Source organism: Acomys minous (genome assembly GCF_964271855.1).
Source record: "Acomys minous genome assembly, chromosome: 8".
Classification (NCBI taxonomy): Eukaryota; Metazoa; Chordata; class Mammalia; order Rodentia; family Muridae; genus Acomys; species Acomys minous.
This window is the reverse complement of record NC_140489.1, coordinates 18,198,988-18,218,385: the sequence shown is the minus strand read 5'-3', so window position 1 is coordinate 18,218,385 and position 19,398 is coordinate 18,198,988. Positions and strand designations below refer to the sequence as shown.

The 19,398-nt window shown below is 53.7% G+C and overlaps 1 protein-coding gene across 3 annotated transcripts in view; it reads right to left on the bottom strand.

Moving 5' to 3' along the window:
• Positions 1-19,398, bottom strand: part of CCDC88C (coiled-coil domain containing 88C) — a 120,378-nt gene that overhangs the window by 25,703 nt on the left and 75,277 nt on the right. For all 3 annotated transcript variants that reach the window (XM_084792952.1, XM_084792954.1, XM_084792953.1), the window contains 11 exons: positions 17,019-17,165; positions 16,362-16,506; positions 13,773-13,957; positions 12,023-12,160; positions 9,729-10,790; positions 6,837-6,964; positions 5,731-5,872; positions 5,043-5,228; positions 3,905-4,066; positions 2,673-2,950; positions 1,059-1,202 (listed from right to left, as the gene is read on the bottom strand). In XM_084792952.1, the coding sequence (XP_084649078.1) occupies positions 1,059-1,202; positions 2,673-2,950; positions 3,905-4,066; positions 5,043-5,228; positions 5,731-5,872; positions 6,837-6,964; positions 9,729-10,790; positions 12,023-12,160; positions 13,773-13,957; positions 16,362-16,506; positions 17,019-17,165 (2,717 nt within the window). The remainder of the gene's footprint in view (positions 1-1,058; positions 1,203-2,672; positions 2,951-3,904; positions 4,067-5,042; positions 5,229-5,730; positions 5,873-6,836; positions 6,965-9,728; positions 10,791-12,022; positions 12,161-13,772; positions 13,958-16,361; positions 16,507-17,018; positions 17,166-19,398) is intronic.

Genomic DNA, 19,398 nt, shown 5'->3' with positions numbered 1-19,398 from the left:
GATTTCCTCATCTGTAAAACAAGAAGGAGTGCTAGCCAGGAGTCCACTTCTATCAAATCACCTCAAACGTGAAATCAGTGGACACTGAACCTCATTCGGAAGGAAAACACGGGGCTCTCTCTCTCTCTCTCTCCTGGTTTCCAACATATCCAGACACGGTTGCAGGTGGCTGCCTACTCAAAGGCGTCCTACGTGTCTGTCTGTCTGTCTGTCTGTCTGTCTGTCTGTCTCTCTCTCTCTCTCTCTCACACACACACACACACACACACATACCCATCACTCGGACTTAGGCAGGCGAAGCTCATGTGATACAGGTTTTCACAGGTGGCTGCCTGCTCAAAGGCATCCTACGTGTCTGTCTGTCTGTCTGTCTCTGTCTGTCTGTCTGTCTGTCTGTCTGTCTGTCTCTCTCTCTCTCTCTCTCTCTCTCTCTCTCTCTCTCACACACACACACACACACACACACACACACACACACACCCCCAGCACTCGGACTCAGGCAGGCGAAGCTCATGTGATACAGGTTTTCTCCGCTAGGCCCTTGGCTGCCCTGCACAAGGGGACACTAACCGCACTTGAGCACCGTGCCTGAGGCTACTTCACACAGCAAGGTAAGGACTTGAAATGCTAAACACTAAAGATGTGGCTGGCGCAAAGTAGGTCCTGGGAAGATTCTTGTTCACAGTGGGAGAGATGAAAGAAACAAGAGAGCCGGGTGAACTCAATGACTCAAATAGTTTGTGAACTCCATGCATGTCCACGAAAGGTCCGAGAAAGAGTGAGATTCTGGTTACAAATAAGCACCAGTGAGTAGGTGAGTCTGTTGAATAAGGAGGACCAGAGACTACTGCCTACCCAAACACATGAGCCACCCTTCCCTGTCCTGGCTGAGCACGACCACCTAGCCCCTGGCAGCAGAGCCCTTGGCCCCCTACCTTAGCCAAAAAAGATGCAGTTCATGAAAACACAAAGAGTTTGAGAGGACTGGTCTGAGCCCATTTCTGGGTGTCACTGGCACTACTACTCCCAAGGCTGGGTGGGGGCGCCCAGGTGCTCACCTGTCCAGCTCTCCTCGCAGCCTCTGGTTCTCGCTTGTGGCGACAGCGTTGGTCCTCTGTTCCCGCTGCAGAGCCTCCCGCTCCGTGCTCAGTGCCTTCTCCAACTCTTCCAGCTCCGCCTTACGCTTCTGTAAGTCGCCGTGCCTGAGGGAGGAGACATGGCCAGGCTCTATCTACCCTGACACTGGCCCCAACCCTACAAGAAACTCACACCGCAGGACACAGGTACACACCCTCTCAGCAAAAGGCATTCCTCTGAACCCTTTTCTCTGTGGAGTGGTGAGAGGCTGGACAGCAGGAAGCAAGACAAGTGCTGCCAGGGCGGGGCTATCTAGCACCACTCCCGAGTCCCACGGGGGCCCAGAGTCATCGCCCATCCTCTGGTCCCTTGGCCTCCCTGTCACAGCCAGCCCCGTCCGTAGGCTGCCTGGGAGAAGGAGAGCTGGGCCACACACCCTTTATTTTAGGGACTCCTGTTACAAAGTGGCTCCCTAAGAACCAGCAGATCTAAAGGAAACCACAGAGTAAACAGCTCAATTCCGCTGTAGGAAACAGCGGGCCCCTCCTCACACCTGCCTCACTCTGTACAGAGGCCCACACTGCTGCCCCCACCTGGCGTTGGGAGTGGGTGGGTGAGATGATCTCCCTGCCCCCCAAGTTTTCTTTCTCAATCCTTGTATACTGCACAGCTGTCACTGGGGGGCAGCAGAGCACAAGGTGATAGCGTCCTGACATACAGGGCTTTAGACCCTTGTTGCACCTGCTCAGGGATCTGGAACCCTCCGTGCATGGCAGGAGCTCAGGCCAACAGTGGGTGACTTAATGACACACATCCTAGGACACGAGGCTGTCAATGGCTAAAAGTATACATTTATGTGTTTTTCAACATATCTGAAATTAAAAAAAAAAAAAGCAGCCAGGGCAGATTAGAGGAGAAAGGTATTGTGGGTAATTATGGGAGGGCAACTGGGGACTCACAACAGTGAGTCCTCCCTCCCTGCCTCTGAGGTCATAGGTGTGGGGTTACTTTGTGCTTGGTCATATGCATTCAATATTTAACATAGTGGGGGGAGGGATCTTGGGTTGTTTTTTTAAGCAAGTGTTCTAGACTCAGGCTTGGAAGAGGCAATCCTTAAGTGTGAGTGTGCACAACCCAGTACTTGGCAGCCAGGAGAGTTTTCCCAGGGGTGTGGGTCAAGAGAGAAGAAAAGGGAGGAAGAAGAAAGAACTCGTAGAGAACAGGTCTCCAAGTAGAGCCGAGGGGAGCCACGGCACTACTTCACCCCGTGTCCCTGCCACAATGCCCAGCTGAAACAGACATTGCTGAAGGTTCTACTTCCTTCCCTTTGGGAAAGCTCAGGTGCGCCAACAATGGAAGCAGCCAGCCAAGAGGAAATGTGGGGGTGGTTGTGTGTGTGTGTGTGTGTGTGTGTGTGTGTGTGTGTGTGTGCAGGCCTCAGGAAAGCACCGTGGCCTCTGGGACAGCCTCAGGGGCTCGGTGCAGCAGCGGCCTCCCCCACGGGCTACATCCCCACCTCCAGGCCCCTCTGACCTCTGTATCCCCCAAACTCCCTGCGCCCCGGCCTCCGCCTCCTCTGCCCCCCCAGGCCCCACCTCTCCCCAAGCTCCTTGTGCTCCAGCTCCAGGTTCCGGTGCAGCGTCTTGAGGCAGCTGTGCTGACGGATGAGGGCCTCGTACTCTGTGGACTGGCGCTCGTACAGGGCACCCAGGTGCTCATGGTCCTGAAGCAAGGCTTCATAGGCAGCTGCCAGCTGCTCCTGCTGCTGCTGCAGACCCTCGTGTTCAGCCTCCTTGGCGGTCTGCTGGCCCTGTAGCATTGTGTACTGTGCCCCGAGTGCTGCGTTCTGGGAGCTCAGCGTGGAATTCTCCACCTGCAGGGAGAGCAGAGGCCTGTGTGTGGTGAGCAGGCCAAGAACCACCAGCAACAGATAGCATCAGAGGCCAGGCATGGGTGATGCTACCGGAACGTGAGGACTTGGCTTTGGAAGGGGGCCAACATGGCAAAAAACTGGCCATGCAAAGGTGGTCACCCTGAGCCAACATCACGTCATCCTCCTATGTACGCTCCTTACATGCCATTTCTGATTTGTTGTTGTTGTTTTTGTTTTATTGAGACAGGATGTCTCTGTGTAGCCTTGGTTGTCCTGGACTCTTTGTAGACCAGGCTGGCCTTGAACTCACAAAGATCTAACTGCCCCTGCCTTTCCAAGCGCTGGGATTACAAGCCTGTGCCACCCCACCTGGATCGTTACTGATTATTTTTAAAGCCTAATCTAGAAATCAACAGACAAACTGTAAGGATAGAGTATCAGACAATACTGTAAACTGACTGATTTTTTTATTTTTAAGTACTTATCTTTGTGCTGCTAAGGCCAGAACTGAGCATGCGCCATGCTAAGCACTTTTACTATTGGGCTGCACCTAAACCCTGAGTTTCTAGCAGAACTCTGATATTAAAACCAGACAGAGGCTTTTTCCAAGACAAAAAAAAAAAAAGAGTAAAAAATGAACATCCTATTTTCTTATTTTAACAAAACAAACCAGACCTCCTTGCCAAATAAGTTTCCTGTCTATTGTCTCTGTCCCATAAGTAACTTTCCAACTTTTCCCAGAAATTACAATTAAGCAAATTTTCATTTTCCCACCACCTACTACCCACAAATAACACACACACACACACACACACACACACACACACACACACACACACACACACACACGCCTCCCTCCCATCTGGAAGGACTCCGTCTACAGTAAGCCTCTTGGCAACCACGCCCACCCTTGGCCTTGCAGTTCCCACTGAAGAGCTGCCCAGGCGGAGCTACCTGCAGCTTTGCAGTCTGGGTCTGCAGCGCGGTGGTGTGCTCCTGCAGGAAGGCGCTCTGCTTCTGTAGGGTCAGGATCTGGCTGCTGAAGGTCACATTCTGCGTCTCCAGGTGCTGCAGCTGCTCCTTCAGCAGCTGTTTCTCAGCCTGAAGCGCTGCGTTCTAGAGGAGAGACACGCGCCAGTCACCCAGGGTGGCCAGCGTTTGCTTTCTGGGCACAGGCCCTGGGCTTCCACTGGAGCCCCCGAGGGTAGGTCCAGCTGGGGCACAGGAAGTTAATTGTTTCCATCTTGAAAATGGACAATAGAACTTTCAAAGAGAGACAGTATACTACAGGGGCTGCAGCCTAGACATGGGGCACGCTGACACGCAAGCCACTTTCATGATTCCCTTCCTTTCCTTTGGTGTGGAACACCCCCAAAAGTACTTTTCTGCGAGCTGAAGCCACTCCCCCATTGACCATGGAGCCGAGTCCTCATTAATAGCTGGCCCTACCCTGGGACAGCAGGGGGAACTTAGGAGACTAACAGATCACAATCTATTATGCCACCAGTCAGCTTAGGAGTGAGGACGCGGCTGCAGGCTTATCAGCACGTGACTTTGAGAGAAGCCTCTAACGTTCTGTCGCGGCCTGCCTGTGCACTGGAAATCATAAAGTCACTGCTGTGAATCAAACAGAGCCAGAGGGACGAGCACTGGACAGCTTTTCCTGATAAGGGCCAACGGTATACTTTCAAGTTCGGTGGCCACATCATCTCCACGCCAACAGTGAAGGCTGCCACTGCAGTGGGAGAGCAGCCCAGACCACATGTAAATAAAAAGGTGTGGCTGTGTGTCAATAAAGCATTGTTTAGAAGCAGCTTGGGCTGAGGTACTGGGAGGCAGCTCTGGAAAACACACAACACTATGGGGATGAAGGCTGGTGGACAGGTCCCAGGCAGGAGGGTCAGCCCAGGAGATTGGGTGTGTCCCTTGATTAAGACGGGACCAAAAGGACCAGCCAGGACAACTCAACAAGTGTCCTATTAGATCCAATAGCCTCCATGGCCTCTGCCATCCCACACTCATCACAGTGGCAACATGCTACGGGAGCAACTGTCAACGGGACGGTCTCCTCGTGGGTGGGCAGCCCACTCACACTGCGCTCCAGCTCGATGGCCCGGTCCTTCACACGGAGCAGCTCCATGGTGGCCTCTTTGTGGCTGGGTCCCCAGGCCTCCTCGTGGTGACCGGTGACCCCCTTGCCTGCCAGGTGCTTCAGTACTTTCTGCGCCTGCGTCCCATCCTCCTGGGTCTGCCTGAGCTGCTCACGCTCTTCCTTTACCTGCAAGCAATGTTGACGCAGATTCAGGCAGGAAGGTGCCATGCAGGAGGCCCCACTGGTGGGTAGGCTGGGACCCCCTCCGAGCATACATGTGCGCACGTGTGTAGTACCTTATTGACATGTGGGGAAAGTGTGAATGAGGGAAGCATGCCTACATGCATGTAGTGTGTGTACATGTGCTCCGCATACTGTCTACATATATGGGAACAGGTACTTGTATGTGCCCAAGAGCTGACAAACATGTTCATATAAGGCCCTGTTCCATGTAAGGGGCCTTAGGAGCCTGAAGGTCTTTATTTGCCGCTCTGGGCTGTTTCATGTTCTCACACGTGACTTGGAGGTGTGGCACTGCCCTGAGCCACAGCTTCCTCCCACCGTGCCCCACCATGCATCTGGCTCTGGTGTGCCCAGCTCCTACCCTGAAGCTGGCGCCCTTGGGACCTACAGCTCTTTGTCACCTGCCTCGGAACACTGCCCCTGGCTGCCTCAGTCCGGCCCTCACCAACTGCAGCTCCGTCTGTAGCTGGTGATTCAAGCTCTCTTTCTCTTCCACCTGTGCCTCCAAAAACACAATCTTCTCTTCTTTCATGGCCAGTGCTGTTTTCAGTGCTGACTCACTTTTGCCTTCCAAAATCTTGCACTTTCTGAAAATATAAAGATACAATAGTTCAGGTTTCACTCCCTTCACCTCTAATCCCACCCCCTGTGGCCAGCCACACTCTTCCCACTAAGCTGGTTTTATGTGCCACTTGCAGAAGGTGTTCCAGGGACCCTGGGAGCCAAACCCACTAGCCAGAGCCTTGGGGGGAGGGGCGCAACGGTGGTGGCGCGTGTTTCCTCAGCTGACACATCCACAACACCATCACACAAAACACCATGACTATATTTTACAACCACTCCTTAAAGAGGCCTTCTACCACAGAGACATTATAGACGAGGAGACTACATCCCAGGAAACCTCGGTAGTCGGTCCAGGATTACGACGTTGGCTGTGTGGTAGGCCCACAGCCTGCCTTTCTTTATTGTTTTGTTTTTGTTTTTTAAGTTTTTAAAGACAAGGTTTTTCTATGTATCCTTGGCTGTGCCGGACTCTTTGTAGATTGGGCTAGCCTTGAACTCACAGCAATTCGCTTGCCTCTGCCTCCCAAGTGCTGGGATTAAAGGCGTGCGCCACCACGCCCACAGCCTTTCTACTGCGCCAACCATCAGTACAGGCATGTTGGTTACAGATTCAGAAAAGGGTCATCATGCTTAGATTTCTTTGAAAAGCCAGGCTGTTCAAAGAGAACATAGGTAGGAAAAATCGAAACCATCGAATTAAAAAGAGAAGTGGGCTCCTCTTAGGGCTGGGCTGCAGGTCAGCGGAAAGCCTGCCAAGCATGCCGGAGACCCTGGATTTATTGTCCAGCGGCACCACAGCATTTGACCACACAAACGAATCTCCTTCCGTATTTCCTGAGACTCCAAGGGACAAGACCCAACTACAAAGGACAGACGCAAGCAGTCGAGTAACACGGTGACCCCAGCAGTAAAGAATAAAGCCAGGCCCAGACCCAGGAGCTCAGGCTCATCGGAGAGCACAGGGCTAGTGCAGGGCACTGTCCTTACGTGTCAGCGTGACTGTTGCCCTCCTGCAGCAGCAGCTCCTTGCTCAGGCCGACCTTCTCCAGCTCCTGGCTCAGGCTGTCCAGCTCGTTGGTCAGCTGCTGGCTCTTCAACTTCTCCTGCACCAGGTCCTGCAAGGCAGGGGACACCACGGTGGACAGGAGCCTGGCAGAGAGGCTTAGGCCTCATGATGCTGGAGCCACTTCTTCCCAAACCTAGCTGTTTCAAGTGAGCACGCTAGACGACTAGGTGGTCAACTCCAGAATGTTCCACCAAAAGAAAGGGGATGAAGAGAACACCCTTTCCCAGCCCTCCTGGAGCTGGAAACAGATGGCACGGCAACATACAGAGGACGATCCAGAATGTTCTCCCCCAAAACATCAAAAATATTCTCTGTGCTGACTTTTAGTAGCAGTATGAGCTCTACTAATACAGTCAACTTCTAAAAATTATAAAATTAGCAAGTAATTAGATACTCAATAGCCATGGGGGGAAAACAAGAAGAGAGGGTTTTGCCGTTGTTTCTGTTTTCTGAGGTAGGGTCTCAGGTAACTCAGGGTGGCCTTGAACTTCTGGTGCAGCTGAGGAGGAACCTGAATTTCTGATCTTCCTGCTTCTACCTTCAAGTATAAGGATTTTAAGTGTACACCGCCATGCCTGATTTTGTGCTGGGATTCCAACCTAGGACTTCATGCATGCTAAGAGAGCATGCTCTCAACCAAATTTCCTGTCTCCATGCCCAGAAGGAGTTCATTTTATACCCTGGCTTGAGCTAACCTTTCAGAAGGAGTTCCTTTTAATCAATGGCTTGGGCTAACCTCTCAGAAAGAGTTCATTTTATACCCTGGCTTGGGCTAACCTCTCAGAAGGAGTTCATTTTATACCCTGGCTTGGGCTAACCTCTCAGAAGGAGGTCATTTTATACCCTGGCTTGGGCTAACCTTTCAGAACGTAGATGATGGACTCTAGGTTCGTCTCCCTTTTGCTTCCATCCCCGCAAAGCTCTCTGAGGGAAGCTGTATCCCCGCCCTCAGCCATCCCTCCTACCAAACCATAGGCACAACAGTGCCTCCGCCATCAAATTTCCCCGCTAGCAGCTGACGCCAGGTGAGTAGCTTTGGCAAGGGGCTGTGGATTAGAGAAAACATGGATCTGGATGAAGCAGGGAAGAGCTGGCACGCGGTTTCTGACAGCCTCCTAACCTGCCGTGGTCACTGCCCAAACCTAGTGCTAAGATGGAGAAGCTCTAGGTCAAAGCTGTTTGGAGGTGGGCACTCAGGAGGCCGAGACAAGAGGATCAAGAGTTCAAGGCTAGCCTGGGCTATACAGGGAATCTCAGACTAGCCTGAGCCAGATTCTGTTTTCAAAAACAAAAGCAAGAGCAGAGCCAAGTCCCAGGACAGCCGCCGACTGCTGCACGGATGGCTGTCCAGACCGTGGAGATGGGACTGCATCTGTGTAACAAGCCCTGGGGATCCCCGCAGGTCACTACATCACAGAGCACCCTGCCTGCGCTGTACAGACACGGACTGTGGGTGGCATGCAGGGTTTGAGCCCTTCCCTGGCTCACCCCCACCAATAGTTGTCTTTTTGGAACACTGTCATAGCTCTGAGCTCACCCTGAAATCACGTCCCTTCTCTCATCAGGCACAGAGCACCCTGCAGCCGCCTCAGGCTGAGCTCCACAGAGTGCCACCTCTCTCCCTTGATCTTTCCCTTGTCTGCCTGCTACACGCTGAGGAGCCATCCACTAGAGGATGGTTTAGTCACAAGCTGAAAGGAGCCAGGTACCTGAAGCAGTGAGCCAAAGACACTGGAACACGTGTGAGATAAAACCTGCAGGCTGGACCACTCAGACCCTAATGCTGTCTACTGGAGCCACGGCACAAAACAAACACCCAACAACCCACAAAAAGACACCTGGAGAGGCAGAGCAGAGACCCCAGGAAGCAGAAAACGAAGGAGGCTGAGATGATCACACACTTTGACCCCATCGCTCCACTTCCAGGAACATATCCGTAAAAACTGTCTGGTATGTTCGTGAAGGGAAGGGACGCCCAGGATTACCGAGGCAGGAAAAGCTGAGGACACTGCTCAGGGAGCATGCTCTAGATCAGGTATCCGATCCTCAACACCAAAGAGGAAGAAAAAGACCCGAGACCCAAAACAAAACAGTGGAGAATTTTGGGACCAACTTAAAGGTACCTTTAATTACGGAAGTAAATCTAAAGGCGTAAATATCTTGCGGCCAGGGAAAACACGGGTTTGAAACCTCTTCAATGTGGGGCTGGGAAGGTGACTCCCCTTGCTGACTAGCCTGACAACCTGAGCTTGGTCCCTAGAACCCAAACGGTGCAAAGAGAAAACAGACTCTCTCAAGCCGTCTTCCATTCTCCACATGCACACTGTGACACACACACACCAACAAATAAAAGAATGAATGAATGAATGAATGAATGAATGTAAGAGAACAACGCCCCCCCCCCAACCTAAAGCCTATTAAATGTAATTGAAAGTAAAAGCAGAAGAGCTCGACCATTTCTAGTCTGGTGCGAAGCGGTTCTCTGATGCACGGCTGTCTTTATGGCTCTTTTTACTTTCTGGTTAATTTTGGGGGATTCTAAGCTTCCTATGGGCAGGAGATCAAGTGTGTTAGGTGCATCTTCCACCTGTGGTATTCAGTCAGTGTCAGCCGATGGGGACACAACCTGCTGTGAGCCGAAGAGCACCACACGGTGGCACAGAATGTGTGTGTGTGTGTGTGTGTGTGTGTGTGTGTGTGTGTTTTGAGGAGAAACACCTCAGGAGAGTACACCAAGATCCCCCTCCATTCTAGAACCTCCCACCCTGGAAACAGACCCATCTTGCTACTGCCCCTGCACGCGGCTCGCTCACCTCTCTGAGGGCGGTCAGTGTCCTCGTGTGCACGGTGACCTGCTTGGTGAGGTCCCTGTTGTCCTTCTCCAGCTCCTTGAGCCTGCCGGCCGCATCCCTGCAGCGGGCCAGCTCCTTGTCCAGCGCACGGCTCTCCTTCTCGGCCGCCGACAGCTTGGCAGCACTGTCATCCAGGGCAGCGTCCCTGAGCTCCACCTGCTGCCACAGGCGCCTGGTCTCCTTCTCCAGCAGCTTCTTGTCCTTCTCCAGCTGGGCCACCTCCTGCTCCAGGGCCTTCCTGTCCTTCTCGGCCCCCTCGAGCTGCCTGTTGGCGAGCTGCAGAGCATCCAGGTCTCGCCTCAGGGCCTGGCGCTCGGCCTCCAGCTCGCCCAGCTCCCTCTCCAGGGCCTGAGACCTGTGGCTGCTGCTCTCCAGGCTGTGCTGCAGCCGCAGGTTCTCAGCACTCACGCTCTGGTAGCTGAGCTCCAGGCGCTCCGACTTCTTGCCTAAGGTCTTCAGCAGCTCCACGCTGGCGCGCAGCTCCTCCTTCTCCCGCTCCAGCCGCTGGTTCTCCGTCTCGATCTGCGCCATCTTGGCGCTCGTGAAGCGCATGGCTTCCACCATCTTGCGCATCTCCAGGTTCTCCTGACCCAGCTCCTTGTTGTCCCTCTGCAGGCCCTCGAGCTGCACCGACACATTCTGCAGGGTGTCCAGGGACTTCCTCAGGGCCCGGTTCTCCAGCTCCAGACCCTGGCTCTCGCGCTCCAGCGCCTCCACTCTCTCGGTCGCCGTCTTCAGGGAGGTCAGCTTCTCGGCCAGTTGCTCGTTCTCCTTCTCCAGCTGGTGCAGCTCCGTCTCCAGGGCCTCTGCCCGCTGCCCTCGCTCCTTGGCCTCCTCCAGGTCTCTGTGTAGCTGCTTCTTCTCCAGCTCCAGCTGGCTGAGCTTGCCGCCCGCCTCCGTCACAGCCTGGTGGAGGGCTCTGTTTTCCTTCTCCGCGTCCTGCGCGCTGTTGACCTGCGGCCTGTCCCGCAGTGACCACACGGCCTGGTGGAGGTGGCCCTTCTGCTGCTCCAGGTCCTTTATCTGTGAGTAAGCACATTAGGCATGACCTCACACCGGGGTGCCAGCCGGGGAGCCGGCTTCGTTAAGGGGGCTGCCAAGTAGGCGGCTTCAAGAGCTCCCTTACAGTCCACCCAAACCCCCCCACGGCTCATCAAAACACACTCAGAACGTGACCCTGATCTTACACCCAAATGACACTTCTCTTTCATTAAGAGTATTAGTGGCTCCCTTGGTTTTACTCTGTCGTGGTCAGCGGGACCCAATGGACCCTCCTGTCAGCCTCCATGGCCTTCTGTAGGACCACACTCCTCTGTCTCCCAGCTTCTTCCTGGAGGACACACTGAACAGCCTGCTGCTTTCTACGTCTTGATCCCTTCCTGTGTCTTCTCAGCCTCATGGCCAGTGCCCCAAGCAACCTTGCACAACATCTCTAACGAGGCCCTGCACCCACCGTCCTGTGCCCGCTGCCTGGTACCTGCCTGACGAGGTGAGCTCCATGGACAGGGCCCTACTTGTCTTTTCATCATGAGTAGAGCCGGTCTCACCCATCTACAACAGAGGCTAAAAACCCTAAAATACCTGATAACCCGGCCTTGCCCTTACCCTCCACTCCCTTCTGCCCAGAGGCAAGCAGAACCCTGCATGTTTGCCAACGTCTCAGCTTTTAGAAACGGGCCATTGTCCCGTGCACTGCAGAATGCTTAGCAGCCTCCACCCACACCTATCCTAGTTAGCTGTAACCGTCAGCCTGACACAGCCTTGAGCCACCAGAGCAGAGTCTGTACCGAGGGATGCCATTATCAGACCGGCCTATGGGGAACCGCGCTAAGTAAGAGGGCAGAGTCCACTGTGGGCGGCACCATTCCCTAGGCAGACAGTCCTGCGCTACATAAGAAAGCTAATGAAGCCTGAGCCCGAGCGAGCCAGAGAGCAAGCCTCCTCCCTCCACAGTTCCTGCTGAACTTCCTCAGCGTACGTGAGTTCCATGGAAGCCATGCTGTGTCGGGTACCAAGCAGGCCTGCCTTCAGGTTCCTGCTTCCTCGGCGTCCCTCAGTGATGGCTGAAATAAACCCTTCTTTTCTCTATGCTGCTTTCAGTCATGGTGCATGTCACAGCAACAGAATGAATCTAGACCAACCATGCCAGGAACTCTAGTCTCTTCTAGTCGAAGCACTCAGAACAGTCTTCTCAGCTCCCCGCGTGCCAGCGCAAGCGAGCGAGAGAGCGAGGAGGTGATGGCGGCAGCGCCTACCTGCCTGGCCTTGTCTGCCTTCAGGGCCTCCATGCCACTCTGCAGCTGCTCCTTCTCTCGGATCAGCTCCTCGCTCAGAGTTTCCAGGTCCTGGTTACTCTGCTTTTCTCTCTCCAGCTGCGTTTGCAACTTCTCAATCTGCGGACGTAAAGATCCAGCCTGTGTGACCAGTCAGTCTAACCAAGTGAGCTGTGTTCAGACAGACAGACAGACGACAGCAGGCAGACAGACAGACAGACAAGCCCTTCTCTGACCAGGCTATGCATACAGGTCCTTGAGGGAAAAAAAGGTACTAGTGTTGCTTTGCAGTGAAGTCCTCACGCCTTCCCTGCCGTTGGCCTGACATGATTTGCACTTCCTGCCTGGGATAAGAGAAGTCACCGAGTAGCAGCCCACCGTGTCTGCCCCAGGCCACCCATGCTGCCGCGTGCCCAATCCACTCCATGCCTTGCTTCTTGTTTCTTGATCGCACCCACTTCTGCCTGAGGTCAGATCACACCCCCAAGCACCCGGCACCAGACCCCCTACAAGGACCGTACAGCTTCCACCCCTGACGGCACCCAGCTGCTCAGATTCCATCGCCCTCCAGGTAAACCTCCGTCAAGCCCTGCCCCTTCTGCCCACTCCACTTGCCCACACACTCCACCGCTGCCGCTGTAGTCCCAGACTGCATTGTTCTGCCTGGACAGACAATTACCCTCCCATCGCCACCCGCCAATGCTAGGCTCTGATGGGGGAACCCACCAGTGCCCAAGCTTCCTAGAGTGTGAGCATCTGTGGGGCTGGCGATCCTGGTCCATGGAGATGCCCACACTACGGACATGTCTGCAGAGGCTTCAAGGCCAGGCTGTCTCTTCCTGCTATGATCACACACGTTCAGCATGAGACATTGATGCTGGTCTGGGGGGCGGGCAAAGAGTAAAAAAATCTACCTTCCCTCTGACTATGTGGCCTTGAGCAAGTTCCTGATGACTGATCAGCGCCAGAGGCATGCACCATGTTCAGTCACAACACGTTCTGCCCCACAGAGACGGCTGACCCTCTCTGGACACTGCTGGGCTCACGCTCATTTTATGACTCTATGGACCTGGGGAATCTGCACTTTACGTAATCCCAGCACTCAGGGAGGCAGAGGCAGGTGGGTCACTGTGAATTTGAGGCCAGCCTGGTCTACAAAGCGAGTCCAGGGCAGCCAGGGCTCCACAGAGAAACCCTGTCTCGAAAAAACCAAAACCAAAACCACCATCACAACAACCCAAAGAAATCTAAGAGACCAAATCAAGTAGACACTTCTCCTCCCCCCCCTTTTTTTTTGCTTTGTACCTGTCTCCTACTGTCCCCTAAAGGCAGAACAAGTCACTTGGCAGCTAAAATGTCACATGACACACAGTATTTCAAAGGCTCATAAGGGTGTAAATGCTGCTAACTGGTTCCTGGAAGACCCTTTTCACAACAAGCCCCATGCGGGAGAGAAAGCAGTGGAGGCAGGGTCCCTGGGGCCTGGACTTCTGACAGCTTGTCGCCCCTGCCCCCCTCCACTGCCCCAGGGACCTTTATATGGGCCGAAGGAGGACGTCAGGAGAATGCAGACAGGAGACACAGGTCCTACGGGAGAGCCACCAGCAAGGAAGTGCTTGCTGTCGCCCCCAGCCCCAGAGCCTGGCAGTGGACTTAGTTAAGGAGGGCTACGGAGGCGGGAACCCTCGTGTGATGCACACCAAGTGCCCTGCACCTGCCCGGGGAAGGTCACCTTCTTGCCAAGCTGCTGGTTCTCCTTTTCTAGCTCGGTGCATTTGAGGCTGCTCTCCTCCAGCGCCAGCGATGCGTCCCGCAGACCCTGGATGGTGCTCTGCAGGCTCTGGTTCTCCTTCTCCAGTTTCAGGATGCGGCTGGAGGCACACTCGTTCAGCTCGAACACGAAAGATTTCCTGGAGGCTGAAGGGCCGAGTCCATCAGGGGGGCCCCCTGCTTCCACCCTCTGAGAGAAGCCGAGCCCCAAGATCTAGGCACCCTCTCTCTTGCTTTTCCGTCCCCATCCCAATGGGATGGCTGCTGCAGCACCCAAGAGTACTGGCAGAGTTGGGGGTACACTCACTGTAATGTTTAAGGAGAAACCGGACTGCAGCGTAGGAGCCAATCAAGGTGCTAAGAGGGACCGCGTTGCTTTCCGAGGGTGAAGGAAAGCTGTGCCTGTGTACATGTGCGCGCCCACTGCTGGTAGCATGGGACAGAACCTTGGTGTGAAGGAGTCCTTCTGATTTCACAATTAGGTTGCAGGCAAAGTCAGACCGTACATGCAAGCTGCTTTAGATTTCTCAGTGAGACGAGATATAAGCAGAATGTTTTAAAAAGGCGTCTACTCTGCTTTTAAACAACCTAGCTCTCTCTTGAGTCAAGAACTAGACTTCTAGCCAGGCGGTTGTGGCACATGCCTTTAATCCCAGCACTCGGGAGGCAGAGGCAGGTAGATCACTGTGAGTTCGAGGCCAGCCTGGTCTACAAAGCAAGTCCAGGACAGCCAAGGCTACACAGAGAAACCCTGTCTTGAAAAACCAAAAAAAAAAAAAAAAAAAAAAAAAACCCACAAACAAAACAACAACAAAAACAAACAAACAAACAAAAACAGAAAGAAAGAAAGAAAAAAGAACTAGACTTCTTGGTCTTTTTCCCAAACAAGCAGGCGCAATGCCTCAGGTAAGTCACAGAGTTTCTCAGGAGGAACACATGGGCCTGAACCACCCTGAGGAAATAGCCAAGGCTGCTCCTCAGCCCTCTTCAGAGCCCTGCCACACTGCACTGCTGACTTTATCTATCCCTCTCTTACTCATCACCCATGCGTGTTCAAACTTGATGTGTGATGTGTGCGCTCAGATCCGAGGGCAACTACAAGGGCTGAAGAGTGTGTCTGCTGCAGAGTTAGCATCTACCAGAGCAACAGCACAGACCCAACAGGCAAGACCGTCCAACAATGGCAACAGTGGGGAGGGGGCTGTGACAACAACACAGTACGCCCAATTCTAGCATCAACGACACGTGGGAGGCCTCCTCTCAGTTAGCTAAAGAAAGTAATCTAGCCATGATGGATCTTGAAGGAGAACCTACAATCACACTTTACTAAGCCAGCATAACGCCTAACTACACTCTAAGCACTTATCCGATATAGGACTCGCCATCACCGGAGACAGCCCCTTGCAACAGACAGAGATCATTATGGAAAGCCTCAACCAATCGAAATGCAGAGAGCAAATGATCATGTGGTGCCTAGCCCCAACTGATACATTTACAACACAAATCCTGCACCAAAGACTCTGGGGTCATAGCAGAAGAGGGGGTGAGAAGAGTAGGAATAAGAAGCTGGCTTTGAGACTTAATACCCTAAAAATGTCAGAGAAGCAACACCATTAAGTCTCCTGCGAGCCTGCACTGCTTATCCAGTCCACCAGGGGGCAGTCTTGAAACTTCACAGGAGAGACAATGCCCTCTCCTACCCTGTGTGGATCCGGGGCACCTTGGCTTGGTACACAGATACCAAAGCAGATACAACACAGTGTCCACAGAAACAAGTTTGCTTTCAAGTTCAGAGCTGGTAAGAGCACTAGCAGAAACAACCTTGGTAGGAGTCTCGGGGAATTTTTATCGGTTATCTTCTAAACCTAAAACAAGCCAACCGTAAAATGCTAAGTCAATACTAATTTTCAAATGGGTGCATGGGAAAGGTGAATATAGCTATTTTCAAACACAGGAATTGGCTTATTGTTTGTTGGGAGCTGGAGCTTCCTGCTGCAATGCTGACTGGGGTTCCCCACCCTTCCCATAACGGGTACCCTTATCTCAAGGTACCAGCAGAGGGCGGCAGTATGTGCCAGGAAGGAGTCGTGTGTCCCCCCCCCCCCAGGAAGCCTGAGACTGGGGAGCAGCAGCCACTTAGCATCTCCACCAGGGAAGACAGGCCAGGCTGCATCCATCCTGCCCAATTATGCAAATAAACAGGGAAAATAACGTCCAGGGTACACTTATAATAAGGATTAGTGACCACTGGGGACACTTCTGGTGTCAGGGTTTTCCATCATCAGCAAAGAGCTGAGATCTGAAAGCTCCTGAGTGTCCACATGGGAAACCGAGAAATCCCAACACTTCATTTGTAGTTTACTTCCGAGCATCCGGGCTGCCAGGCCACTCATGTTTCCCCCGGGGAGGCCTGTAATGAAACAGCTCCAAATGGCACTTGAGGAAATCACATTTACTTGAGGAGAATGGATGGGCTCCTAGAAGACTCGGAGCCCCGGGTCAGCCGCAGCGGCTGAGGGGGACTGGGTCCCAGGCACCGGGCACTGCCTACCGTCGGACAGGTCCGCATTCTTGGACAGCTGTTCCAGCTCCCAGCCCAGGTGGGCTGACTCGTTCATGCTCTGCTTTTGAGCGATCTCCAGAACCATGTTTTCTTCCAGCAGCTCCTCAATCCGTTTCTTATCTGTGTCCCGATCCTAGTGGGGGGGGGGGGGGAGTGAGGACAGGTCAGCTGCAGGAGGACAGCATGCTTCCTCCCGGACGGATGGAGCTGCCCAGAAACACGCCGCCCAGGCCCCCACTGCGGCAGTCTCTTGTCCTGTCTGCTTAGGTCACGAAGGAAGTCCTAAGGTCTCAACGACCACTCTCCGGAGCAGAGGGGCACAGGGGACAATGCTTCGCAATACGCACTGTGGTGATGGGCAGCTTGCTGGCTCACAGCATTTGAGACAGGGATGACACAGCAGTGCCCAACCCATCCAAGAGCCACTAAAGACCCTTGGAGAAGACACATGTGCGTTCGCCTTTGTGCGAGAGTGGTCACTTTTGCGGAAGCGATACAGAAGCCAGGTCCTAGTTGTGCCAAGGGCTGCAAGTGCCCACTTGAGAGCAGGTTCTTCTCACTCAGAAGCTGACAGAGCAGAAGAGCCTGCCTGCCCCTCCCTCGCACCCCCAGCACCTCTGCACACGGCCCGCGCTTCCTTCATACCAGCTCCAAGTCATGGAGTTTAGATTTTAGCTGCAGGTTCTCTTTCTCCAGCTCATGGACTTTATCGCTGCGAGCCCGGGCGGCAGTCAGCTGCTCCTCCAACATGGCCTTGGTCTCGATTAAGATGATGTTGTCTTCTCTCAGCTCCTGAAGAGCAAAGCCAACAGGAGAGCCATCAGATAAGAGCCACGGTCAGGACCACAGGACTTTCAAAACAAAGCGCTTTCAGGCCCCTGGAGCCAAACAACCAGCCCAAAGCGTGACACACACAGCAGGAAGCTCTGAATCTGGTTGATGCCCTCACCTGTTCTTTCGAGGCCAGGCAAGTGGACCCTTCAAAGAAAAACTCAAGAATCAAGAAAATATTTAATGGTTCTGGGGTGTGGATCAGTGGATCAGTGGGATTGCCTAGCACGCACAAGGTCTCCTGCGTTTGATGCCCAGCACGGTACATGAATGAAAGAGTAACTTTGGGACGGCAACCCTTCCCCGAGGTCTGCCCCAAGCCAGATGCTCCTAAACTTGGACCCCACGGAAAGGTGGACTCCGCTGACAATGTGGGCCTTCTCTGGCCTGAGTTTCCTTTAACAAAGGGAGTGAAGGTGGGTGGCTGAGAGTCTACGGAGGGGAGGGAGCCCAGGCCTCAGTCAGGTAATACACAACAGTCCACCCTGCCTCACACGTCTACCACCTCACAAGCCAGAGAGCAGCCCTGAAAGATGCCATGCTCAAGTTCCTGCAGGTCAATGGCTCCACTAGCGGTCTGCGGGGCCGAGAGGGCTGACTCCATTGCTCTGGCAGCTGCCGGAGGCTGGCATATCTATCTGCCCAAGCAGGAGGCTGCTATCAAGCCCAAGCAGCCCACTCAGCAGCTGGGTACTTTATCACTATCGTTGAGACTAAAGGACCTGCCCAAGTGGCTCAAGAGTCCACTTCTGATCTGCCTTTGTGACTGGAAAGAGAGTGACGCAGGGGGCTAGTGGGCCAGCTCCATTTCTGCAGTGAACTCTCAGGCTGGGTAACTCTGTCTCAAGGAAATGTGGGTACATTCTCAGGGTACGATGCCTGAACCAGGACACTCCACACCTGTGAGGACAAAGTTCAATCCAGCACTCACTCGTTGTTTCGCAAGGGCTTAGGGGTGTCGCTGAGCAGTGGAGGGCTTATCTGGCTTGCATGAAGCCCTGGGCTCTGTCCCTAACACTGACAAACAAAGAGCAAGCAACGAAAAGTAACTGGTTTCCAGGAGAGCCTCTTGACCCCCGCCCCCACCCCCAACCAACAAACAGCAAACACTGGAGGGGATATGGAGTAAAAACAAAAAACAAAAAACCAGTTTCCTCCCCAGTGAGCTTGGGATCCCAACACACAATGGCTCCTAGCGTCCACTGCAACAGAAGACCCAGGGGAGCTACTGGGCCCATAGCAACAGGCCTCTCACTCCTTCCTGCCCTGTAGCTCACTCATCAGCCCCATCAGTACCATGGTACTGCCATGGAGAGTCAGGCGGGGCACACGCTACCCTGACCCTGAAGGCCTCTGTGCCTGCAACATGGCCTGACTGAAGAAATGCAGGGACCAGACTGGAAGCCAAAGGTCCCCTATGCTCTGTTCAACTCAACAGATCTTATCACAGTCCTCAGGAGGAAGTCCCAAGGCAGAACAGAAGACTGCCCACCCAGCATCTGAGTTCTCAGCAAGCTCCCTGGAGCTGAACATCCCTTGCTTGGGACACGATGCTTAGCTGCGCATGAGCCGTGTGAGGGTAGGACACCCCCATAAGCATCACCCTTCTATCCCCTTTTCTTCTCCCTATGGCCAAGGCTCCCCTCATTCTCTGGCAGCCGGTCAGGGCTCGGGAGAGTGCCAGACACATTCCAATTCCAGACCACTTGCTTAGCAACTGTGACGCCTTTTCTTGTCTGAAGAAAGGAGGTTGCTACACCTCACAGGGTCACTGTGGGCCTTAAATGCTGTGGTGCACATAGCGCTAACACAGTTTGGGCCCTATGGTCACTACTGCTCACTTGAGGCCTTACTGTGCACCTGCTCTGTAAAGGACCAGAGAGCAATACCCTGATAAAGGTGGAGGACGGGGCATCACGGCCCAATAAAACTTTACCCATAAAAGCCAATGGGGGCCTGCGTTTCCCTCATCTACACACTATCTTTCGAGGCTCACAGTCTGGTCAGGAAACAGACAGAAATACACACGACAGTAATATTGTATTTGACACGCTGCCCAGAAAGGGCTTCATAAAAAAAAGTGTGGAGCATGAGGTCTCAACGCGGCCTGCTGAGCTCCCAGACCCAGCCCTGTGCTGGCCCTAAGCTGACAACTCCTGAATAAGTGAGTTCAGGGAGAGGCAGGCAGCCTGGG